This window comes from Melanostigma gelatinosum, assembly GCF_949748355.1.
Source record: "Melanostigma gelatinosum genome assembly, chromosome: 4".
In the NCBI taxonomy this organism is placed as follows: Eukaryota; Metazoa; Chordata; class Actinopteri; order Perciformes; family Zoarcidae; genus Melanostigma; species Melanostigma gelatinosum.
This window is the reverse complement of record NC_136637.1, coordinates 10926188-10951590: the sequence shown is the minus strand read 5'-3', so window position 1 is coordinate 10951590 and position 25403 is coordinate 10926188. Positions and strand designations below refer to the sequence as shown.

General features: G+C 41.7%; 2 protein-coding genes across 4 annotated transcripts; both read left to right on the top strand.

Annotated features, from left to right (window-relative positions):
- The first annotated feature begins 145 nt into the window (after positions 1 to 145).
- Positions 146 to 2425, top strand: ndufa7 (NADH:ubiquinone oxidoreductase subunit A7). Its single transcript, XM_079266825.1, has 4 exons — positions 146 to 223; positions 449 to 498; positions 1319 to 1456; positions 2212 to 2425. Exons 1-4 carry the CDS (start codon positions 173 to 175, stop codon positions 2297 to 2299), a joined length of 327 nt encoding a protein of 108 aa, XP_079122951.1. The 5' UTR covers positions 146 to 172; the 3' UTR covers positions 2300 to 2425.
- A 1807-nt stretch (positions 2426 to 4232) lies between these two features.
- LOC306776197 (low-density lipoprotein receptor-related protein 8-like) lies at positions 4233 to 24582 on the top strand. Of its 3 annotated transcripts, none has more exons than XM_079266815.1 (13): positions 4233 to 4327; positions 6557 to 6700; positions 7881 to 8267; positions 11516 to 11635; positions 11734 to 11859; positions 13162 to 13333; positions 15060 to 15275; positions 17880 to 17998; positions 18213 to 18352; positions 19121 to 19262; positions 19401 to 19529; positions 20100 to 20233; positions 23243 to 24582. In XM_079266815.1, exons 1-13 carry the CDS (start codon positions 4267 to 4269, stop codon positions 23276 to 23278), a joined length of 1926 nt encoding a protein of 641 aa, XP_079122941.1. In that variant the 5' UTR covers positions 4233 to 4266; the 3' UTR covers positions 23279 to 24582. The 3 variants fall into 3 exon arrangements, with proteins under 3 accessions (XP_079122941.1, XP_079122940.1, XP_079122942.1); XM_079266814.1 differs by having other exon boundaries at positions 20100 to 20269; XM_079266816.1 differs by lacking the exon at positions 20100 to 20233.
- Positions 24583 to 25403: the final 821 nt, after the last annotated feature.

The following is a 25403-nucleotide window of genomic DNA, read 5'->3' as shown; positions in this document are numbered from 1 at the left end:
TTCAGTTACATTTCACAAATAATAATCATAAAGCTGCTGCGCTTTCTGTGATTCTTTTGGACACGGTTTGTGATGCTGCAGTTCTTCTTTTAAACCGCCAGGTGTCGCTAACGTGCCGAGATCCGTTGTTTCACACCACAGAAGAAGTCCAGTGTCCTTCACAACAGCAAACATGGCGACTGCCACCAAAATCATCCAGAGACTCCGAAATTTGTTATCAGGGGTGAGCGACACAATTACAGACAAACTTCATATGTATGGTGAACGATATAGTAGATTATCATTGGGTTATTTCTCACAAAAAATACATTCTGAACAGAAGTGAGTTGCTAATTCTAGCTAACGTTGGCTTTTAAGAGCTAGCCTGAGTTGGATGACAGCTAACGTTACGTGTGATTAAAGAACATTATTAACTAGCTTGTATGTTTGTATGCCGTTTGTTTTTTAGCACAACTTGCAAGGCAAACTGCAGCTGAGATATGAGGAGATTGCAAAGAGGTAAGACTTCCACTCGCGTTAACGTTACCCTGTGAAACCATTAAGACAGCTGGATTAATTGAGCTACAGTGCTGTTACACACTAAACTGGAGACGGTTTTAATGTTTCTTGGAACAGATGCAACCCAGTTAACAGTGGTATTCAAGTGGCATGATGACGTAGTTTTTTTTAGAGCAGGAACTGGCTCGCCTGCCTCGACACAGGTGAACTATCAGGGGTTGTGTTCAATGACACTTTGAACACAACCCCTGATAGTTCACCTGTATGTTTATGTGAGAGCTTGACAAGTCACTTGTCAAGCTCTCACATAAACATACTTAACTGTGCTAGCATATGGTTTGACACCTTTTTTTTCTGCTAACCAATGTGAGGTCGCCCCATGAATTTTTTATAACTGAAATTAATCCAATTTTTGGTCTAGTTGTGGCATTTATGTGCCTTGAAATGTAGCTCTCAGCTCCTGCCTGACTGCACTGGTCCAGGCAATCTAAGTGTTTCTGACTATGTTGCAAAGCTTTAAGTTTACACCTATTGTTAGTGCTTTGGCATCCAATAAACCCTCATAATCATGAATCTGTTACTCAAACTTACCATCCTCCAACCCCCCTCGATATTCTATCATTTCACCACTACCTGAAATAACATGCCCCCACAAATGCAATAAACGGAAGTGATAAATTGAGGGCCTGACAAAGAGAGAAAGAACTGGCGCTGCTAAAACTTTGCACAAAAATCCATCTTATCACTTGTAGACAGCTTGAAGTAGCTGTTTTCACTGCAAAGTTACAGGTACATTTTGATTGAAATGTGTTTTCTATAGGACACAGCCAGCACCCAAGCTGCCAGTGGGCCCGAGCCACAAGTATGCCAGCAACTACTACTACAGCAGAGATGGACGCAGAGAGTCGGTACCCGCCACAGTCATCATGTCTTCTCAGAAAGCTCTCTCAGCTGGCAGGTAAATGATTCAGTCAGTGCGTGTTCATGTACAGTGATTATTTGATTATCACCAGAGAAGGAAGTTTTCTGATTATTACAAAATATCGGACATCTTACTGTAGCTTGATTAAGGTGTGAAGAGAACCTGATGAACAGGGCTGGGAAACGTACAAACAAAAGTGACCTGATTTCTGTTTACAAGCAGAAAAATTATATGGTCACAGAATGGAGGAAAACTTGTTTTATCTATGCTGCAATGTGCACCTACAACTCTTCATTTAAATAACCAGTGACGTATGTGAAATCATCAACTGTAGGAAAACCAAAATATCCAAATCTATATTTAGACCAACCTTTAACTTGCTGACAGTGATTCACTCTCTGTTAGAAGCCTTGGTCAATTCTCTTTGCTGGAGCTTTATTGTGAACAAACGGCACAGGAAGTGTTGAGTTTGCACTACAGCACACTAAAAAGAGATAAATATTGTTCTGACATGGAGAATAATTATGGCAGTGATGTAAGTAGGATTTGTATCATAATCAAATTATGTTAATGCTGCTATGAATATGTGGAGTAACGAATTTTAAACCATCGGACACCTGCCAAAGATGCTCCAATGCTTGAATGCATTGATCTGATGTCTGCTAATGTCTCTTGCTGCTTCAATTAAACAACTGATTACACACATTCACCCTCTGTTAAGTGAAATATTGTATTGGTAGTCAATGTTTCAGTACCGTTGTAATTGTTTTGACCCCTCTGATGTCTTCTAGTCAAGTTGCTGAAGTCCCAAAGCTTCCAGTGACCCCAGGTCCCGTATATGAGGAGCTCCCACTCTCCACGGACCAGCCATACCTCTGAGCAGCAGGATTAACTCCGTCAACATCAACAACCTAATCTCTCCATCCGAACCTGCTGTGGAGGCCTGACCACTGCGTGTGTTGGTTGTACAATAGAAAATGTGAATAAAATGTGTTTAAGATTTCAGTGCTTATTGTGGTCATACTCTATTATGAACTGAACAAATATGAAATAGATTTTGAATCTTCAGTGTCAACTATGTGAATTGATTAGCCGCAATGTAAAATAGTTTAAAAAATACTGTGTGGGAGGTGAGTCTAATAGCAGGGAGGACTATAACTTCCATTACATGAAATACGAAATCAGGATGTCTCATGCATTGGTCTGATAATTGAATTGCCTTGTATTTGACATATTAAGTATCTTTGTCATTTAAAACTATCATCAGGTTTGAGAATTGAATGATGAACCTGCCGGAGGGTCCATTAAAGGGGATGCTTGTTATTTTAAAGTCTTTAGGTTGTTGCCTGGGTGCGACCCTGGACGACCAACTGTCGTTCTCAGCAAACATTGCATCAGTTACACGCTCCTGCAGATTCCTGCTCTACAACATCAAGAGGATTCGCCCCTTCCTCACTGATGAGACGGCGCAGGTGCTCATCCGGGCTGTTGTCATCTCTCGCCTGGACTACTGCAACTCACTACTTGCCGGAGCCCCGGCCATCAGACCTCTGGAGCTTGTCCAGAAAGCTGCAGCTCGCCTGGTGTTCAATCGCCCCAAGTTCTCCCACACTGGCTCCCTGTAAGAGCTCGCATCCAGTTTAAGACTGTGGTGCTAGCCTACAGGGCAGGGAAAGGAACAGCTCCTTCCTATCTCCAGGCCATGGTCAAGCCCTACACCCCCGCCCGACCTCCTCGCTCTGCTACCTCGGGGCGACTGGTTGCCCCGTCGCTCAGAGGTCCCTGCAGCCGATCGACCCGGTCGAGGCTGTTTTCTGTCCTGGCCCCTCAGTGGTGGAATTAACTCCCCACTGACGTCAGGACAGCAGAGTCGCTGACCATCTTTCTGCGCAGGCTGAAAACTCACGTCTTCAAGAAGGCCTACCCTGAGCCTTCCGCTTAGAACTTACTTAGCATCTATTGTATTCATACTAGCTTATTGCACTTATCATGTTCATATTAGTTTGTGGCATTTACTGCATTAGTTTGTTTCTGAACTGTACGTTGGTGCTGGTTTATGCTCTTAGATGCTTGCTTGAGGAAAGGAGATGCACTTATTACTTCTGGTGACTAGTTGTTCTCTCGAAAACCGATGTTGAATACACTTATTGTAAGTCGCTTTGGATAAACGCGTCTAATATCCAATGGGTGTGTTTGTCCCAAATGCCTAAAAGTAAAGTTTGAGACACAATAATCTTCAAACTACAGACTTTAGTACAGCTGCAAGGTAAGATTTAGGCATCAACACACCTGCACAGATTATTTAAATGTCTTCTCAACAGGTGAGCACATGTTCAGACTTTAGTTTAATCAGCTAACGTGATTGGAAGCAGCTGTGATGGGTGCAGACATTTATACACACTGATAATTACCTAACAATACACGTTATAAGGTGAAACACAGGAGTTTTATATCCAAGACGTTGTGTATTTATATGCTATAATATTTGGTACCGGAAAACGTTTTTCAAGGCCATGCTGGCCCACTCAGCTGCATTTCAGTGTTTATCAGCGCAATAAAACACTAAAAGACGTTTAGGAAATTAAACGTAATTCTTATTAAGTAACGTCAATTAAAACACGACCCAAGTTATTTTAAAAAGGTGAACTACGACGGCAAAATATTCGACGTCAACGAAACAAATAACATAAATGAATAAAATAAATGACAAATGAACGGCAGAGGCGATATTAATATATTTTAAACTTCCTCGACAGTCTACCCTCTCATTCAACCTACAGACAACTCTTGCGTCATAATTCCGCGCCGCGTGCAAGCGACCGATACAACTGTGGAGGACATCGAGCATGGGACACCTTGGACGTTTACTGCTTCTGCTCACGCCTTTGAGCTGGTGTCATATTTGGGGTAAGATGCTGAAGTTACTTGTGCTCGTGCGGCATTAAAGAGCTGCTTGCATTAAGTGTTATTAGTATTTTAAATGGGGGGACGTACTGAGTGGGAGTTCACAGTTGAGCAGACCTGTCAGTTTGAATGAGGTCCGTTTACGAAACACAGTCGACTTGTAAACTAGGAGAACATTACAAGTGCTTACCGTGTTTCTTAACAAATATAACAAGGAAATAATAATAAGGAAGCCTGTCTGAACCCTCTTTTTTTATTTCTGGGAAATATATGTGCGAAATTTGCGAATAAAAGTAGAAAGATTAAAAAAGAAGGGTTATTCTGAATCTATGTTGCCGATGTTAACTGACTACTTTGCAGTGCATTGTTAAATATCTGCATTTTCAGGTGTATATGGGTATGCTATGTATTATATACATAATACTTGCATATCTAAATTCAATAAGAATAATTACAGACATTTGACAAATGTCACAGTTTCACTTACAAATGATTTGTAAGTGAAACTGTGTCGGTGTATCTCTGTAAACCCAATGAGGACAAGTTTAGAGCATTAGCTCTGAGATAGATTATTGAAATCACATTTTATTTATTTATTTTTCAGGGACAATGCACACTAATCAACAGTTACACTGTAAGTGAGCCACAGTTAGCCAGAGAGGCTAATTTCCATCTGCTGTCCCCGGCCAGATGTTTCAAGGCAGCCTAAAATAACAAAATCTCAAATTGAATCGGAGTTAAAATTCATAGAGAAACAGACAGCAACATATAGACAAAACCAAAACACAGCAAAAGAAAAGTGTACAACATTAAAGCAGAGCAGGCATAACGGGTTTCAGCATGCATCACACAGAACAGACCCACCTTCAGGACAAGCACACAACACTGAAGCACTAAACATACACATCAAAAAAATGGAAAATAGCAACACTGATCAAGACAAAATGCACATATAGGCAAAACAAGCAGGCAGGACAGACAGTACATCAATGCTTGCACACCTGATTGGCAACAAGCTATTTCTTTAGGTTGTGCTTGAATGTTTGGTACGTGTTTTGTGTGCGTATGTGAGCTGCCTTCACAGAGAATGTAGATTTACTAAACGAGCTTGACCTATGTGAAATGACACAATCACCTCTTGAAGCAGATCTTGTGAGTCTGCTGCTTTGAGTGCTTTGTTTAATAAAATCACTAAGTGGAGGTGGGGCCATACCATGTCAAATTTTAAAAACCAGACACACATCAGTGAATTTAATGATGTTCTGCCAACTCAGGATATGATGTTTGGTGAGAATATTGCAGTGATGGTGACTCTTGGGTTTTTTATCAAGTGTTTTTAGGGCTTGTTTATGGAGAATATGAATGGATTTTAATGTTGTGCTGCTGGCTTGTGCCCAGCTGGTTAAGCAGTAGGTCAGATGGGGGATAATCATTGCATTAAAATACAATTTTGCAGCTTGCATGGTTAGACAGTGTCTTGTATGTCTAAAATTCATGACATTCAATTTTAAGACATTTGTCACATGTTTTACCTGTTTTTAAAAGAGAGATTAGAATCAATAAAAATTCCTAAATAGTTAAAATCTGGCACTACCTGTAGCCTCACACCAGCAAGATAAACATCTGGCTCCAGTGACACTTTGCAAGCCCTCTTTGTGGAGAACATACAAACAGTCTTTTTAACATTTAGGTGAAGGCAGGAATCTGCAAGCCATGTAGTTACATTTGTCATTGTGGACGTGAGTTTAAGTGCAGCTTGTTCTTTGCATGCACATAAATCACTGCATCGTCAGCGTACATTTGAATATCACACCCATCGTAGACTCCCGGCAAATCATTAATGTATAAACTGAATAGTAAAGGTCCTAAAATAGAACCCTGGGGTACTCCCACGTTAGCAGGTTATTTTGAACAGGTTATTTATCCAGTTTCAGAAACAGTGATGTAATTCAAGTGAAGAAAATTAGCTTTATTTTGATAATTTATTAAATAACTTCAGGATTACCTTTTTACAGGCTTTATGTCACCACATGACAAATATCATAATGTATGACCATTGGATGATTACGTCTTTTTGTTTGGCATGTGATATTTTTTTATAAAACACAGCATACAAGACGTAACCTTTGAATTAATTCTATCCGTTTGTCTGTTATGGAATTGTTATTTTGTCCTTTGCGATGCCTTTGACTGTCTGACTCTGCACGGTAACAGTAAATCGTCTGTTTGTAGGAGTCTCAGGTGCTGCAGTTCGTTCACCTTTCGCCTGCCACCAGCAGCTGGAGTTCAGGTGCAGCGATGGCTCGTGCATCCCGAGACCGAGTGTTTGTGACGGACATGCAGACTGTGAGGACGGCTCAGACGAACATCGCTGTGGTGAGAACATTGTTGACATGTGACATGACCACAACCGCAAACATAAGCAGTATGTGTGTAGCATAAACCAAACCAAAAAAAAGTCACTTATTGATAGTTGTGTCGTAATTTGAGACAAGGAAAGGCAGATTCAATTTTATTGCACATTTTAACAACAAGGCAATTCACAGTGTGACATGTAAGACATGGAAAGGCTTAAGAGGTACAAGAAAAGCAAGGCACATGTCTTATTCAACATACAGCATGGTGTAATGCAGTGTGAGCTGATTATAACCGACTCTCGTCTTGTTTTCCTGCGCTGTGTGGGCAACAATACCGTTGCAGATTTCTGTCGAATAATCCTGATGAAGTAATTACAGACTTTGAAATTGAATTCCGGAGGGATTTGGTGTTGCGCATGAACCCACAAGCTGCGTAACGTTAGCAAAGTGAAAAGCCTGCAGGAGAAAGTGAACAAACACTGTTGATGTGAGGAATGCCAGCAGGTATGAGTGTTGGCAGTGTTGCTTGAGACGTGAGACCTGAAAGTCGCTGGTTTGAATGGCAGCCAGGAAAATGTAGGAAGGGAACAGGATTTACTTTGTCCCACTCAGAAGTGCAGCAGATTGTGGATTTACTGGGATGCAGTGAGAAACGAGCAAATGGATGATTGCAAGAGGAAATGATCTGTTCACAGAGCATCACAGAGCAATGCAAGTTCATTCAGATTCGAATAAAGAGGTAGTAATTATGGGTGTACAAGGACATTTTGGTAATATTGTAAACACTGCAAAACTGCATCATGACAATATTGACTTTTTTATAAAATCTCTGCTCCAATGTGATTTGCTGAATTATTCATAAAACACATTTCTGACTGCTTTTTCCATTGATACTCTTGAAAATGTACTATTGTAAAATATACTGTGTGTGTGTGTGTGTGTGTGTGTGTGTGTCCTGAAAGAGCATTTTTCTTAATATTGCTCACATTAAACCAAGCTGAAGATCTGGATGGTTGTGATCTTTCTTTTTGCTTATGAGCTCATGTGATGGACCCATAAGACGGCTGGTTCTGAAGAACACATGTATTGTGACTCATTAGCCTTCCCACGTACATTCGCCCCCACCAAACTTATTTTCATATGTTTCACTGACTCGATACTTTATTATTGACGTAACTTGTGACTCTCTCTCTTCACAGGTCACTTCTTGTGTAAGAAAGACAAATTTGCCTGCCGCAGCAGCAGACGGTGTATAGCTCCACATTTGCGTTGTAATGGCGTGGACGACTGTGGCGACTGGAGCGACGAGGCTTCCTGCCAGAACTGCACCGCCCCGGACTCCTCCTTCTTCTGCGGGCCGGCTGACATCTGTCTGCCCAGAAACCAGCTGTGCGATGGGCGAAGCGACTGCCGAGACGGCCGGGACGAGGCTCGACAGTTGTGCGGTTTGTCCCGACCGCGCCCGCAGACCTCTCGCGCGTGCACGCCGTCTGAGTTTCAGTGTGGAGATGGGCAGTGCATCCGCCAGAGCTGGAGGTGTGACCTCTCACCAGACTGCTCCGATGGCAGCGACGAGGACAACTGTGGTGAGTGACACGGCTTCACGTCTCATCCTTGAATTCGCAAAACAAAAGAAAATCTGTATCATAGTACACGATACAAAAGTATGGAGACAACCTTGTCCAAATACATTTTTTTGTACTTTGTAAATAAATAAATGGTTTTCCAAGTCTGGTATGGAGGAACTTTTCTGCTCCTGATCTCAACACAATCGAACAGCTTTCGAATGAACTAGAACACGGTCCACACGCCAGGTCTTCATCACCCAACGACAGCGTCCGAGCCAACTAAAGGCAGCGGTGCGCTCGAACACGTTCATAATCGTTCAAATGAAGATAACTGGGCATCATTTCTGACGGTCTCTCCTCTAAGCTGTTCATGCTGTTGCCCTCGGTCGTTTCCAAGAAAGCAACAGAGGTAGAACGTTGTGGAGCGGAGAAGGTTTCAGAGCGCTTCTGTTGCATGCTGACGTACTGATACGCACATCCGTCAATGCTGCTGTGGCTGAGAACAAAATCGCTGCTGCCAGGTTCCAATGTCTTGTGAAGGCCTTTCCTTTGTGGTTTTGTAAAGAGATGTTTTAACGAATGCATACTGTAGTCGAGCGCCCACATGTGGAACTTGATTTTACTAATCAGCCAGCAGAGGGCAATGTAGCGCCGCTCCATACTGCACCTTGCCTTTTTAAAGGACTTCCAGCATCTTGCAACACAGAGCCTCAGGCTGTTAACGTCTATAACAAGGTTATTAACTAATCTGTTACTTTAGGAAGTGCCACAAAAACGAGATGCGTACATATTTCTGGACTTGTCTTTGGTTGGGAGTTGGGTGGAGAAAACAGTTTTCAATAATAACAAGAAAAGTCTCGACAGGTCAAGTGATATTACAGAGTTCAGAATTGCTAAGTCAAAGAGAACTTTTTGTGTGATCGATGCCGGAGTCGTTGGTTGAAAAACACCACATAGGGAACACATTTGCATTTTTGTGATAGGGAGCACATGCGTACTACAGCTTAAACGATTAGTCCATTGATTAGACGATCAACACAAAAGTGATTGTGATAATGAAATCATCGTTGATCATCATTACAAACTGATTATTTCCAGGTTTGAACTGTTGGTCGTCCAAAACAAGATATTTGTTATTTCTTTGACACTCAGTAGACTAACTAATAAATCCATAAAGTGAAAATATAATCATCAGAGCATTCATCACTAGTTGAAGCCTTTATGGGAACAAGTTTGATTGTCACTGTAATAATTAACTGTATGACAATCTGTACTACAACAATGTAGTGCTGAGAGGCAGTTCAAAGTACTGTGTAATGCCCCTGGTTGAGGTTCATTTATTGCTCATCCTTAATCACAGAGCATACTTGTGGTACTCTTTACATTTTTTCCACTCACAAATCATTTAACAAACAAACAGCAGACCCTGTCATCAGGCTGTGAATCTGCTTGTGGTTAAAAACCAAATGTTTGGGAGCTTTTTGTTTTCCACATTTTAATAAATATGAAAAGACTTTTCTATTATGCAATCAGCATTATTTATTTACGATTGTTTTTTCTCAAATGCAAGTCAACATCTGATGATGGTGTTTTTGTTGTAATCTAAACTCTGCTGAGCTGTAGGTCAGTGAGTATTTTATCATTGCTCATGGTATACGAGTAGTATACTATACATTCACAATATACTAGCATATGGCAATAAAATAGGGGAATGAAGAGTAACTCCTATTTTGTTTCTGTGGGAGTTTTTAAGGGGAATGTGTAGTGACTACACCTTGGTCTTGGTCATGTCTTGGTTTCGGTGGTTTTGGCTAAAACACTGGTAGGTTGTATGTTTGGTTCCTTTCTGCACTCTGGCCTGAAACAAGACACGAAGTGTCTAGTTTCAGTTGCAAGTGACTAGAGAAAAGTGACATTTCTCAAAACGGCTGGATGAATTGACAAATCCTCCATCGCACCATAGTGAGTCAAACGTTTGCCAAAAGAGAAACTCGCTACGTTAATTATGCAAAGAGGAGGTCCATCCCAAGGGACTGCACAACGACTCGTGAAACTAACATTTGAATGGTTTAAAAACGTCAACGCCAAAGTCCTCTTACTTGGATGAACTCCATCTTTTGCCTTCTGAGAAACATCAGATATTTTCTGCGTCATGAATCTTAAAAAAAAGTGTTGCTATAATAATAATTCAAAATGTACCTTATCAAAACAAAAATGCGGTTTTAGACCCAGACGGTTGCTTTGTATTTATCAATGGCCTTATCATGAATGTGAAAATAACTGGCCAGCAATTATAGACCCAGTGATGAAACTTCAGATTTCTTTCACAACCTCTTCTACAGTTGTTGGAGCTATTTATTTGATATTGTAGTTCATGTCATTTATAAGTAGTATTGTTTAATTATTGTAGATGTTTCATCCATTAAGATTATTTTTCTCTTTAATAGTAATTTGTTTCGTTCTATTATTTTTGGGGTAATTACTGTGGGCACCTGTTGCTATTTAAACGAGGAGAAAGATAGGACCAGCATGCACCGGGGTGGGCGTATAGTTTTTACCAGCTACACAGCAGCATTGCACTGCACAGGACAGGAGAGACAGCACCACAGGAGTTTTGCTAGTTAGTTAGTTTGCTTGTTTTATTTGCTTTATTTAATAAATACACAAAAATGGAATCCTGCTTGGACATTTCACTCTCTTCTGGCTGCGTAAGGATACCGACCACGGTGCATCAGTGGCGTTTGATTATTTGTTTAAGTTTGATTTAGCCGACAAATGGCCACTACAACAGTGTTCAGTCGCTAAGAACAGAGAAGTAGATTAGGATCTATATTATTAATACTCATCCTCCCACAAAAGTCCATCCAGAATAGATTTCTTTCTTCTCCGTGATTGTGTTTGTATCCCAAATCGACAACTCTGAAATGTATCCAATTATTATTTCAGAGTCAGTTTTGACCAAGTGCATGAAATTGATTCTAACGGACTAAGATTTCATCAGTTTGTTCATTGTGTTGGACATCAAGGAACAAATGTCTCTGCTGCATTATCAACATGTAGATGTCTCCGTTGCTTTCTGTTTTTGATCTTATGTTTGTTTCATTAAACAATAAATTGTTTTTAACCCACCTGAGCACAATTTGTCATATGGGAAGCCATGCATGTAACTCAAAACAACGTTCTGTACGTGAGCACGAACAAAACAAATCTTCCCATTTCTCATGCTGTCCATGAATCCACTGATGGTAATGTTTGTTTTTTTGCAGATCAGAACGAGTGTCAGGTCAATAATGGCGGCTGCTCTCATCGGTGTGTGGACCAGCCGCTGGGTTTCCACTGCGACTGCCCCAACCACATGAAGCTGGTCGGGGACAGCCACTGTGAGGGTGAGTGGCAGCCTGATGGAGCAGCTTGGTACCAGTTTGAACACATTCCTATGCTGCATCCTTGAAACTCCTTTTCAAATGTCCGTTCTTTCGGCCAGAGGTCGACGCGTGCCTGGAGAGCGATGTGTGCGATCAGCTCTGTGTTCACACGAACGGCAGCCTCTCCTGTGACTGCAACAAGGACTACCAGATGAACCCGACAACCAGAGAGTGCAAGGCCAAAGGTGAGAAACAAATGATCAGAGCATCTGGTAACCTGCCGCTGACGACATAAAAGTTGTTTCTCTTACCACAGAGAGCCTGGGTTCATAGGATGGAATGAATGGAGGAAAATACAAGTCAGAATCTTACTGAAAAATGATGGGAGGAGGCTCTGATTACTGTTGAGGTGATGCTGAAGTGTCTATGATTGATAGATGGACAAAAAACAGGCTTTAGCAAAACCCTTTAACATCGAGGCAGCATGACTTTCTGTATTTTATTGCACTGCCGTCTGAACTGTGACACAGTATGCATCTTTTCCAGAATACACGGACCAGGACACAGAGTGCTGCCTGCACTACTCACCATGTTATCACAGGACCAACAGATAAGACACAACAGATGTGCAGACTACAGGACTATTTTTAACAATTTGCCTATCCCAGACTAATCTTTTGAGAAAATCCTTGATTGATCCATATTTGATTGTATCATGGGATGGGATATGAAAATACAGTGCATGTGCACAACAGGAAGCTTGAGCTGGGAAAGAGTCTCTCAAGCTGGAATAATCTTATGCTTCTTGTCTGAGATCAGTTGTGATGTCTCCGTCTAGTTGAATAACAACATAGAATTTTTGCATTGTTGAACCCATTTTCAATAAACGTCCCTCAATACACGATGTATTGACTTTAACAATATCCAATTTTATGTTAAAACCACTGGGGGGAGAACTTGTTCGGTTGGTTTCCCACAGCTGGGAGCACAACCATAAATGCACAGTCATGATGTTTGTACAAGAACTCACCAGAATACATTAAATTGCATTTGATCTGTGGCATGTAGTAAGCTTCTTCTGGTTTACTGTTAATCAGGACCTGTTCCACCTAAATACACTTTGACTCAGAGTGTGAGCTAGTGTGGCTGAACAAACATATTGGCCAACATCATTCATTCAGCTAGAGTCCTCTTTGTTGAACAAGCGTCAGAGTCCTCGGGAGAGGACTATTCTTTTGATATGACGGCAATATGACGTCAAACCATGAACTTCAAAGTGTCCACACTCCCACTGATGACATCACTGTTCAGTGTGGCTCCTTCATATTCTTCTGTTAAAGTGTTATTTGACACTGGCTTACAGGTTGGGCTGCTTTCATCTTCCACTTTAATTTGCCACTCGTCAAAGATGTTAGTTTGATACTCGTTTGAAAAAAAGAAAGAAAAGGGAATTCAGTTTATTTCTTGTGTGAAGACACACGCGTCAGCTCAGGACATATTTAGGCATGACACGAGAACAACTGTGTTCTTTCTGTGTGTCCTTCCAGGGGATGGGGCTCAGCTGGTGTTCGCCTCTTCTAAAGGAATACGATGGATAAGCATCACTGGCTCTGAGTACAGGGAACCAGCTCCACATCTATCAGGACCAGGGCCAGTGGCGGCTTTGGCCTCCAACCGAACACTGTACTGGGCTCGGCAAGGACAAGGCTCCGTATACAGGTAACCGAGTGGAGCCGGAGCCACCGAAACACTGCTTTATATTACCGTACAAAGCCATGCTTGAGGAATCAGAGAAGACAACATATCTCTTCATATACAGAACATAACAAATATGCACATTATAGTACAGTGCACCTCCACCAATAAATAAGAATTAGAATAACAGGAATAACTGAGAGGGATCAAGACACGCAGCGATATTGCAGCCACGAATACCACTAATATTGTGACTTGTTGATTATTAATGAGCCACAGCTTCAACTGAAAGAAATTTAATTTTTGAGCGCGGATAGTAAATTCCATTATTTTGACGCGGTTATGAAAACTGCTGTCTGACTGAAAGCATTTCCGGTAGACCTCCGGGACACATCCTGAACAGATGCCCGGCCCACTTCAGCTGGCCCATGGATACAATTTTAATGTGATAACCGAACAAAGAACAAGGTAAATAGGTAGATGAATCAAGATAAACCATTTCACTCCTCCCTCTGTTATTCCCATCATCATTATTATTATTATTATTATTATTATTATTATTATTATTGCCTCTGTTTTATTTCACTGACGTAAAGCTTTCAGACAAGGTCTCTATCTGATCCTATAATCTGAGCACCTACAGATGAAGAGATGAAAGGTTCTGGCTCTTTGTGCTTGTTTTCTTTTGATATAATTGTTCACCGATAAGAATTGAAAGGGAGATTGATAATCCTGCTAACATAGTGTCTCTGTGTTGTTACGCACGTGAATCATTTGATTCCGCAGACAAAATTCCCTTCTGGGGATGAATACATTTCAGTTTAACAGATTCATCTAATAAAAGGACTCGGTGGAAAATTCAGGTTGAGCACATCAAGATGGGAAGAGTCATCGTATGTGTATGTTGCCACAAAAAAACTGATTATTAGATAAAGTATGACCTGCAGATTCCAATTTTCTTTGTAGGAGCTTTAATTGACAGCGAGGCTCCAGAGAAACCTTTTTCACCACCAACCTGACAAAATAACTTCAGTGTAGTCGGTGTGAACCACCAACAATTCTAAATGTTATCCTTTTACTGATATAATCATCTATGGAAGTTATTTTCTTAAAACAATTTAAATGATTAGCAAATGAATTATTGTGTTTTTATTGATTTTAAAAACATCTTGTCATTTGTAGTTTTAATTATGTATTATAAACCCCCAATGGCCTTTTCCTACTATTTAGTCATTAACGAAAGCAAACGTGTACATTTTGACCTGATGGTGGTAATAGATGGAAAGTCAAGGGATCAACCAAGTCACGGCTTTTAACACCGTGCCCAGGGACAACGGTTGAAAATTAGCTTTTTTAGCTAACACTGTCACATTTACAGTCATGTTTTTATTAATGTGTGCTGTCGATTAATGTGAACTGTCCCTGTACAAATAAAATCTTAATAATAATAATTAGGCTTCATCCTCTGGGGGACATGAATATCTGTAAACAATGTCTCAATCCATCCAGTGACTTAAATGAATGGATAATAGAAAAAGATATTTCAGTCTGGATCAGAAGCTGAATGAAAACAAGCACCAAGGTTTGTAGTAGTGAGTTGCATTTTGCTCTAAAGTTAATCCTAATGGGAAGAGATGAATCAACCCATTGAAGGTTGCGGTCATGTATTGTCTTACTCGGTATTTGGATGGATTGCAAACCATGTTTTGTTTGTTATATACATGTTTCTTTCACCCCTGATGTTTTTCAGAGTCTCTGTGGATGGAAAGACGGCGGATTCGGTGTTGGTGCTGAAATTTCAAGGTTCAGCGTCGGGCCTGGCTGTGGACTGGATCCACCAGCTCCTCTACTGGACCAGTATGGAGAGCGGTTCTGTTAACGTTGGCCTGCTGGACGGTTCGGCTCAGCGTCTGCTCATCACAGGATTGGACAAACCTTCTGCGGTGGCTGTGGATCCTCTCCAAGGGTAGGACCCAGGTGTTTACTGCTAACGGCATCAACAAGGAGGTTCAATGTACTGAAATCAGCAGGACTGTTAAACACTTTAGCTGCAATGACATATTGTTTCGTCATGATCTTCGGATTACGTTTGCTTTAACATCACTGTGTTGGGAACCAAAGGAGCGTGTTTGGGTTATCAGCATTTAAGAAACTGAATTCTTGACATCAATAGAATTATTGATGTATGTAACAATTATTAATGATTATTAATAACAACGGGGCACCACCCTGCGGACAGGGACCAATAACCAAACGATAAAACTAAGTCTCATAATTAGTAGTCACTCATAATGTCAATAGTCTGCGTATGACTACACATTCAGTGACAGTGAAGGTTTTTAAATTCGAGCACAGGCCACTACATACAGGTTTATCAAATACATATGCACAAGCAATCACAGACGACTGCTCCTTAAAGTATAACAGAGTTTATTAAATCAAATCAATTGATATTGCAACCAACAAACATTATCATACAATTTTATATGCCTAAACTAAAGAATGAATAAAATGGATGAGGGTGTGTGTATGTATGTGTGTGTGTGGGTCTGTGGGTGAAAAGGAAGGAGAGTCTTACAGCTATTGCTAAAGACTACAAAGATGGTGGCGTCGAGTGACACGGGCCAAAAGGGGAGGGGCCTTAAGATACTACAGCTAAACTACCACCAGATGGCGGAGTCGAGTGACTCGGACAAAATGGCGGTGAGACTGCTGTATGTAATCACGCGTGTCTGGGCACACATGTGTTGTGAGGCGATCGTTTGAACGGGGTTTCCCCAGGGGCAGAGATAGGAGCTGTGTGTGTTACGTAAGAAGAGGAATAAAAGGGGAGAGAGAGGAATCAGAGTTTCTGTGTGCGATGTCGCGTTGTAGTGAGAATGAGGATCGCCGATCGTATCTCACACAAGTTGCCGTTGTCGCTTCGCGAACTGACGACACTTATGCCCGATAGTCGCGTTTCCACACTTCACTCACAGAATCTATTCAAGGAAATAGAGCAAGAACAAAAATGAAATCAAATAATCCCAAAAGCAACAGTCAAACAGTTAATACACAATGCAACGGAGCTTCTCTGCTCCGTAAGGAGTTGCGCAATATCTCAATATCACGTGACAGTAACTGAAACACACAAAAACATGGGAATATCACCATATAAATGAATGGCCTGAATTAAACTTACGTTAATTTAAACTAAGCTATGCCCAGATACCAAGAATCTTACTTGTCGATGCTTCGTTGCAACGTTGAAGTGTTCGTGGGGAAGTTATTCCTTTTTCCTCGGCAGGAAGGGGGGGCAGGGGGAGCTTTCAGCGCGGCCTTGTAGCGGGCGCTGTGTATCGCACGGCTTTTGCTGGTGCGGCTTCGGTCCGTTGGCGTGGCTCTGGAGCAAACGCAGACGTGATCAATTCTCGCTGCAGGGGGGATGATCTAACTTCGGCTGACGGCGTGGTCCGTGCGTCTTACCGGGAATCGTCGGTGAAGGAGGGAGGCTTGGTTGTCTTTCCTTCGCCGGAATGTGTGCACCAAAAGAAAAAGAAAAGCGGAGAACAGATCGCTGAAGCGGATTCGTTATCGCGGGCGGAGTGGGCCTTTACTCGGCGTGGAACACGGCTGTTTCGTCCAGCGAAATGGCTTGTGACCTGACAGGGTTTGAGGAGGGGAGAAGGGCCGCTGCTTCCTCGTGGCCAGCATCGCGCTGGCGGGGAAAGCTGGATCTTCTGTGGCCTGGACGGGGGTCCGAGGGCGAAGAGCGGTTGCGTGCCTCCTGCTATCCCGGAGGGATTGTTGGAAAAAGCATTGAGGTGTGTACTGCAGGCGGTTTTGTAGAACAGTGGTTGAACCACAGGGGTCCTGGGGTCTCTTGGCCTTCGGCCAATGAGATTGCAGCGGTGCATTCAGGTGACTTCAGGAACCATAGTTTTTTGGGGGGGGGGGGAGATTCACACCCGAGTGTGAAATTCCTTTGCTCTTATCAAACTACAAATCAGGATGAAACCTTTGCTTGAAAAAGTGAAGGCCTGATTCTCTTTGTCCACAGCACATGTTGAAGCCATATGGTCAGACCCAAACAACTGACAGTAAGAGGTGGTTACCGGACTTCCTTCAGGAAAGGGCAATATGATGACATGGCAAGACAAACAGATGGCAGCTGCACAGTAATGAAAGCTACACTTGTTCTCAACTCAAATACATTCAGGTCCAACCACATGGGTACAAGTTAGGTTGTTTTAGCTTATTCATATCTCTGTTTTTTCTTTGTTAAAGAGCTATTTTTTTGTCAACTTGGGGGAAAAAAAGCTGAGTCTGAATGACTTTACAATAATTTCCCTACCTGGGTTTCAAAACATAGAGCCTCCGCTATCCTTAAATAATGATAACAATAAGACAACTTTTATACAGCACATTTCATAGAAAAGGTGCCATACAATGTGTTTCACAAAATGGAAAATACACATAAAAGCACAAATGCAAGAAATATGAATTTACAGAACAACCTTCAAAAACATTATGAAGCAAGAATGTTGCCGCAAAACAAGCATTTTGTCATCCGCTGCGTCTGTTTCGTCAGGCTGCTCTTCTGGACTCAGTGTGGCAGCTCCCCAAAGATTGAGAGAGCTGGCTTGGACGGTAGGGACAGGATGGCTCTGGTCATTTCCTCATTACGCCAGCCTGTCGCAATCTCTCTGGGTATGTTCTCACATTTCACAGAAAATAATGGTTTGTTTAAATCTGTCGATTACAAAAAGCCAAAGAGAAACACCACCAGCTTACCCTTTTTTTAAAACAGGAACCGTATGTATGTGTATGTATGTATGTATGTATGTAGTCGGACGGCTGATTGCCGTCACAGTACAGTGTTGCGCAATGTTGCCGCTCACAGTGCGATTTTGTTTTGTCCTAGATATGCCTCGTCAGCTGCTGTACTGGGTTGACCAGGGAATGAGAAGCATCTCCAGAGTAAATCTAGAGGGCCGTCATCGCAAAACAGTGGTCGAGTCCAACGGTTATCTGGACCGGCCCGTCGGACTGGCTGTGTTTGAGGTAAAAAACAAAACAAACACTTAACAACCCAATGATGAAACGGAGACCGGTGTACCCATGTCACCCAATGCATCAGGCCTCAGCCTCCCATTAGCTTGAAAGGAATGTTTAATACTGTAGAGTAAAAGTAACGAAGCATATACAGTGTGATGGGAATGCTATAAGTATGGAGGAACGGGCTCTACTCGGTTCTTTACATCTAACCTCTGAAAGTGCTTGAAGGTGCTGCAGGTCAGAAGCTAAACCGCATAGCATTCTCATATCAGACAAGCACTCGCAAATGTTCTTCTCACATTTTTCTGTTTTACCTTCCCAGTCCTGTCTTTGTCATGTAATTGAATTACCTCTTAGAAACAAGCCTCTTTGTTCATGGCACCAAGAAATCAGGCAGAAATCTCAGTTATTAAGTTGCTCTTAATCCTTGAACAACCCTTTTAAAAATAGTTTTCAGTACATACCGACAACATACAGAGAGAACAACAGACACATGAGGCTTAAACACACTGAAAAAAAAAGGATGTGAACTTGGCTTCCCCTTTAGCTGGTGTTTCAGAATCAGATTGTGTGCCTCTGTGGAAACACAGTAATGGACAACATTAGTTTCCCGTTACCTTTTTACTGACTGTATAAACGTTATATTTTTCATATAAACACAAACTGTTGACTACAGAGCAACTTTAGCGCAAACTTCAAATGACAATAATAGTAATTGATCCAATGTTTTGCCATGAAATAACCGTTCTGCTCGCTCGGTCCATTCTGCTTCAGGGTTTCGTATATTGGAGTGAGGAAGTGACGCGCTCCATCTGCCGAGCCAGCAAACACAACGGCGGCAACCTCCAAGTACTGCTGTCAAACGTCACCTCACCGGGTGGTGTGGTCGTCATTCAGCCTGTTCTCCAACCAAAAGGTATGATTAGTGAAAGAAATGAAACACTCATGTCTCACACTTTATGGGGATTTAGCTATGGGGTGTTTTAGTTTAGTTTCTGTATGAAGCTCAGGGATTGATTCAAGTGTATATGTCCAACCTTCGCCTGGTTCTTAGGGCCGTCTGAATGCGGACATCCCGGGACGGTGTGTGAGCACAGGTGTGTTGTGGACCTGCTGACTGAGAGGCTAGAGTTCAGCTGCACGCCTTCCGACGCTACATTTGATGGAATCCTCTCTCTTATCAGTAAGAAACTTTTTATCTCCCTGTAAAAAGAGAAAAGCAACGTGACACAAGGGTTGCCACATACAACAGTATGCTATATCAAGTGTTATTTACATTACCAAGCTCTCCTTTGACAAACAGACTGTCTTTAAGTGCTTTCTGTTTTTACTTCCTTGGTTTCAAGCTACATGAATACTTACCTAGTTTATCGTGTGCTTTGTCTTTGAGTATGTAGAGAAACAAAGTGTATTATAATGATCGTTATTATTTATATGTGTTAGATGAAATTCTCTCTATTCAATCATAACAGCCACCTTTATGGTGGGGGGGGGGGCGATATGCAGACGTCTTTAGATACCCTCTGTCAAGTCTGCAGAGGCTCCAGAGAGTGATTCTGTGTGTGTGTGTGTGTGTGTGTGTGTGTGTGTGTGTGTGTGTGTGTGTGTGTGTGTGTGTGTGTGTGTGTGTGTGTGTGTGTGTGTGTGTGTGTGTGTGTGTGTGTGTGTGTGTGTGTGTGTGTGTGTGTGTGTGTGTGTGTGTGTGTGTGTGTGTGTGTGTGTGTGTGTGTGCGCGCGCGCGCGCCCGTCCCAGTGGTTCTCTGTGTGCTGCTGGTGGGACTGGCTCTGTGGTGGTGGAGAGAGGAGTTCAGGCCGTCCACGTCTCTCACTGAGCAGAGCATCTCCCTCAAAGAGTCCCAGGACCCGCTCCTCATCCAGGGGCTGCACGTAGGTCTAAACACACGTCTCGTCAACATAAGAGAAGTTTGTACAAACACACACTCACTCATTAAAAAAAGCAGACACACGCACCTTCATTCAGCTGCACATGTGTACACTTGAGATAAATATAACTGTTTCAAAGAGGTGTTTATTTTCCACTTCATGATTATTTTGGAGGCTGTGGTTATGATGTGGCAAACTATCACGAGACGAACACCCATTTAACGACGAGAGAAGAAGACTTTTAAAAGGCTTTGCTTTTAAAGTCGGAATCAGCTTCTTATTGTGAGAGACAGTTAGCAGTTCTGGTCATTTCACATGAGAGTTTTCTGTATTTGTGTTTACGTCTGTGCTCCTCTCACCAGTTTGCAAAAGATGACGTGGACGAGGTTTAGTTAAAAAGTGGGCGGTTCTAGTGAGATACAGAGCGGTAGAGAAATATACTGTGCTGTACTTTATATTCTGTGTACTGTGCAGAACTGTCATCTGACATATTTTCCTTCATCTTCATGAAGTTGCTTCAACTCCGTACGGTAAGATTAAAGCACCAAAATCACTCGATGACTAGACCTGTGCCACTTATGTCTGTTATGAAAACCCTGAAAGAGTAGAGAAGAGGAGCTTTTGGGTGCAACCCAGACAAAGTTTGATCCACTCCAATGTGCCCACAGGGCAGGGCAGGTGTTGTGGATGTCACAGGTGACCGACTAGATATGGTCCTGATCACCTGGACGCTGTAAATAATTCAGTTGGCTTGCTTTTTATTGACTTCTCCGCTTACATCCAACCTTTCATCTTCCCACGATCTCGAAAGGTGAAATTGAATGGCTTTTTATCTGATGCTCTTTAATCTGTCACCTGTTCTCCCCTGGGCTGTGTCGTCTCAGCACTTGTTTTGTGTTGTATACAAATGAGTTTCAGTGTCATTATGAGGGAAGACAAATCTTTAATCTGTTAATTTGTCCCTGCGTAATAATGATGAAACTGACCACGCTGTACAAGTGTCTGGGGACAATTATTGAGGATGAGTCAACATTTGGACAAACGGCATCGATATTAGGTTCAAATGCCCACCATCGCATGTATTTTTATTGAAAACTCAGTGGTTCTAATGTTACCAGTTTTATGTAAATGTTTAAACTTGCGTTTGTGAATCTGATCCAACCTTCTCTGTTATGTGTTTGTTTGGTTCACGTACCTTGGAAAACAGAAACCGGTTAGAGGGTATCCTTGGACTGTGCAATAAAGTCTAATTTCCCAAAGTGTACACGGTCAGAGTCACAAAGTAGGACCTGTATCTTTATTACTGCTGGCTCTGCTACAGATTGCCCCCGAGGGAGAATGAAGATGACCTGACCTCAACCACATTGTTCAATCAGGGGGAGGATACGGCTGAAATGAATAAATAATTGCCAACTAAAATCACGCCATAATACTTTGACAAGAAACGGATAAACACTAAATATTGTCATAAAAGTAATCTATAGTTTATAGCTCTTCAATTTGACACATTATGTTTATTGTATCAAATTCTGTTCGTTATAGGCAGTTATAGAACAATATTTTTGAGAGAACAGTCTGTAGAATCCCATCTTGGTAAAACTAGTGCAGTCATCATAGTCTGGAGGAAGAAAGTCAGATGTTTTCATCGTTCTGTGATCTAAGGACCGATGTTGGTGCAGCCAGCCGTCGTCTCGGCCTGAAGAAAAGCAGCTGCTCCTGAAGTCACAGGTGTTTCCTCCTCAGGAAGTCACGCGTTTCCCAAATTTTTGGGTCGGGGAGGGGGGGGGGGCTACTTCATTGTGACCATGGTAAGAGTACGATATTCATTCTCATGTGTAAAGCATGACGAGGGATTACAGAAAACGATTGCAACTGAGACATAAAAGTGCAGCCTGTGTTTAGTTTCTTGTCAATAAAAAAAATCAAATTATGATCAGATTTGGGTTCACCGCCCCCCACCATCTTTGTCACTAAAGCCAAAAAACAAAACAAATATCAACAACGGTTTGAAGCCATCGCAAACCATTGAGATATTTTACTCAAAACCACAAATATCACGTCACCGGTGGCGCTGGAAGGAAAGTCAGAGGACTATTCCATCAAGTCGGTTTTGAGATTTCTTTAACAGAATAAGGGGAAAGGGTCAGATGATCAAAGTCATTAGGAGTCACCCAACAGACACAACCAATGTCTGCAAAAAATCACAGCATTCCATCCAAAAGTTGTCAGGATATTTCAGTGTGGCATGAATCAGTGGATCAGCAAAGTCTGTAGGATCCGTCCTCTGGGGACCATGAATGTCTTTAGAATGTTCAAAACGATCCAGCAAATAGTTTTTGAGACATTTTAGAACAAAGTCGCGGCCCAAAAGGCCAACGTAGCCCTTCTTAACCGTGCTCTAGAGATTGCTTTGATTTGGGAATGAAGTCCCTTAAGTAGAGCCAGTGAGAATATACAACTGCAGCCAGTGACCCCGACATTTTCTCTCTTCCTCTCCTCTCACCACATTTCCTGCCTTTGTCTCTTCAAGGGTAGCTTTTGACAGGAATCGAGGAGGCCTGAAAATGTTTGTGTTCCAGCTTTTAAAAAGATTAATTTGTGGGTCTAATAAATGTGCTAACGCAGCTTATGGTCATGTTGAGAGTTGCTGAATCTTCTCCCGTCAAGTGTGACTGATACAAACCTGTTGCGTAGAAATGCCGCAATGTTTACAAGGAACAGTGATCAGCATTGAACTTTAAAATGCATTAACTGCTTCATATCCAGTCTAACGTTGATGTTTTTAATGACGGAATATTTCAATATGTTGACTGTTAACCTTCATTTTCATACAGTTATTCATATTTTTTTGTCTCAGCTGTTGGTAGTGATACTATATTTGTGAAATGTAAGTGTATTAGCTGTGTGTGTGATTTAAATCCATCTGCAGCTTCCCAGACAAACACTCCCATCAGGTTGAAGGCTTATTGTGATGCAGAGTGTCGACTAAGCCGCATGTTTCTCTCTCGCCAGGAAACTCTGCTAAAGCTGGACCTGGACAGCGAATGAAGAAGGTGGCCAGCTGACTGGGGTTCACCCGGTGCTGTCTCCACCCACGCAGTGACCTCAGGGCTGCAGGTTGAAATCACCAAAGAAGTGACACGTTGGTAAAAACCAGAGTTCAGATGGAGAAAAGGCTTTCAAACGGTAACTTCTGTTTTGAGGAAGTTGTACTTTCAGCCCTCCAGAATTCCCCGTTGTCGATGATGATTTATTTTTTTTATTGAACAAACAAACATCAGATTGTTTTGAATATCAGCACGGATGACAATTTCGCCTTATTTTACGAACGCTGCTTTTGTTTTTCCTCGAAGACTGAACTAAATATGTTTGGGTTTCAAACTGTTGATCGGAAAAATCAAACAATCGGAGACTGCATGAGATTCTACAGGCAGAATGATTAATTGGTTAGTTGACAATAATTGAAACCGTGGCACTGCATGTTTTTATTTCTTTTTTTAATGCCCTTTCTTGCCAAGAGTTAGAGGAGAAGATCGATGCCACTGTCTATCGATCTTCTCGTCCAAATCCCTGTATTAAGTGGTGGACGGACAGGCCGCCATTTTCATCCCGAGAGGGTTGAAACATTGCCTTTGTTCAGACCAGGTATGTTTTGAGAGCTTTATTTCCCACGTGCAGAGACTCTATTTGTCTTTCTTTCATCAGTTATCCTGCTCCTTGCCAACTGTACATATAGGACAGAGTGTGCACACACCTAGCTGTAAAGTGTGATGCACAGTCATAAGCTCGCAGTGATGAGTGATGCGGCATTAATGCGCCTATTCATTACCTCTTTTTGCAGTCTCAAAGTGGCCTTTTAAAGTTCAATCAATAGCAGAATACTGTAGGTTTGATTCTCAACGGGGACTACACATCTGCAATAAGCACATCTGGAATTGTGTCATTGTAGCAAATCATCGTTACACTGAACTACTGCTGTTTTTTTGCTCCATCAGGCAAGAGGAAAATGTCTTAAAGCTTTGAATGTGGTGCTACAATGGGCACGAATGCGTTTTGTTTTGTTCAATGACTCCTTGAAGTTTGGTTTTGCTCTTGTGCAAGAGCTGGTGTTGGTGTTTTGGTTGATCAGTGTTTGAATTCAGTGTTTTTGTGTTTTTGTTGGACCGATATAAATCCATCTGCAATAAGAGAGAATTCTGTGCTCAAACTGCTGAATTGTGTGGTTGGTATTTATTTCTAACAAGAGTTTTATATATTTTCGGTCATGACATAAAAAGTAGTACTTTATTTGCTACATGGATACAACTGTTAAATGCTGTAAATTAATGAAATAAAGTGTTTTCCCCTACATATTTCTCCATAAATCAATGTTGAGTCTTCTGTCTCAGTGCGTCACCTTGACCGTAACGGAAGTATGTACCGTAGTTTAACCACTGTGTAAACACAATCGCCTGAATAACAAAGCAAGTTGTGTCACGTTATGAGCCCCAGCCCAGGATAATGATCCGGATCTTTATCAGTTTATTTCTGAAGCGTAACACCGAAGCAGTTTCGTTGATCATTCACAGTGAGCAATTTAACAGGTGACACAATTGGGGAAGGTTGTGATAAACTAATGACTCATTGTCCTTTTGTGTTCTGCTGTCAATAAATGAAGAACATATGGCATGACAATAGAATCCAAATTGTTCAACCCTTTAGCATTTATTAGCAGTATCTTAACATGTAATAGATTTTTCATAACGTACTATAATGTATGCATATAAAGGTGTTTATGTATTTGTCAACGACTATTACTCCTCCTGTGCAGGCACTCATAAGTAGAGTCTGGTGTATGAACAGATTAAAAAAAAGAATAGTAAAATACAGTTGTAATAATTTAATGTACCTTTTTATAGGAAAAGTCTTAATTGCTGACAAATGCAGTGATACTTCGTGTGTGTGCGTGTGCGTGCGCCGACTGTTACTGTGCCGACAACATAATGTGCATTTGATTCATCAGACAAGGAGATCAGGGATGAGCAAAGGATTTCATCCGTTTAATCTCACTGGTGCCCTTCCAAGTCTCGTTTAAGGTGAAGCATGAATTGCTCACTCTAAAGTGTCAAATATATGAATATAAATATAAGACGACTAATGATTGAAATGCTCAAACATGATTATCATAAAACAT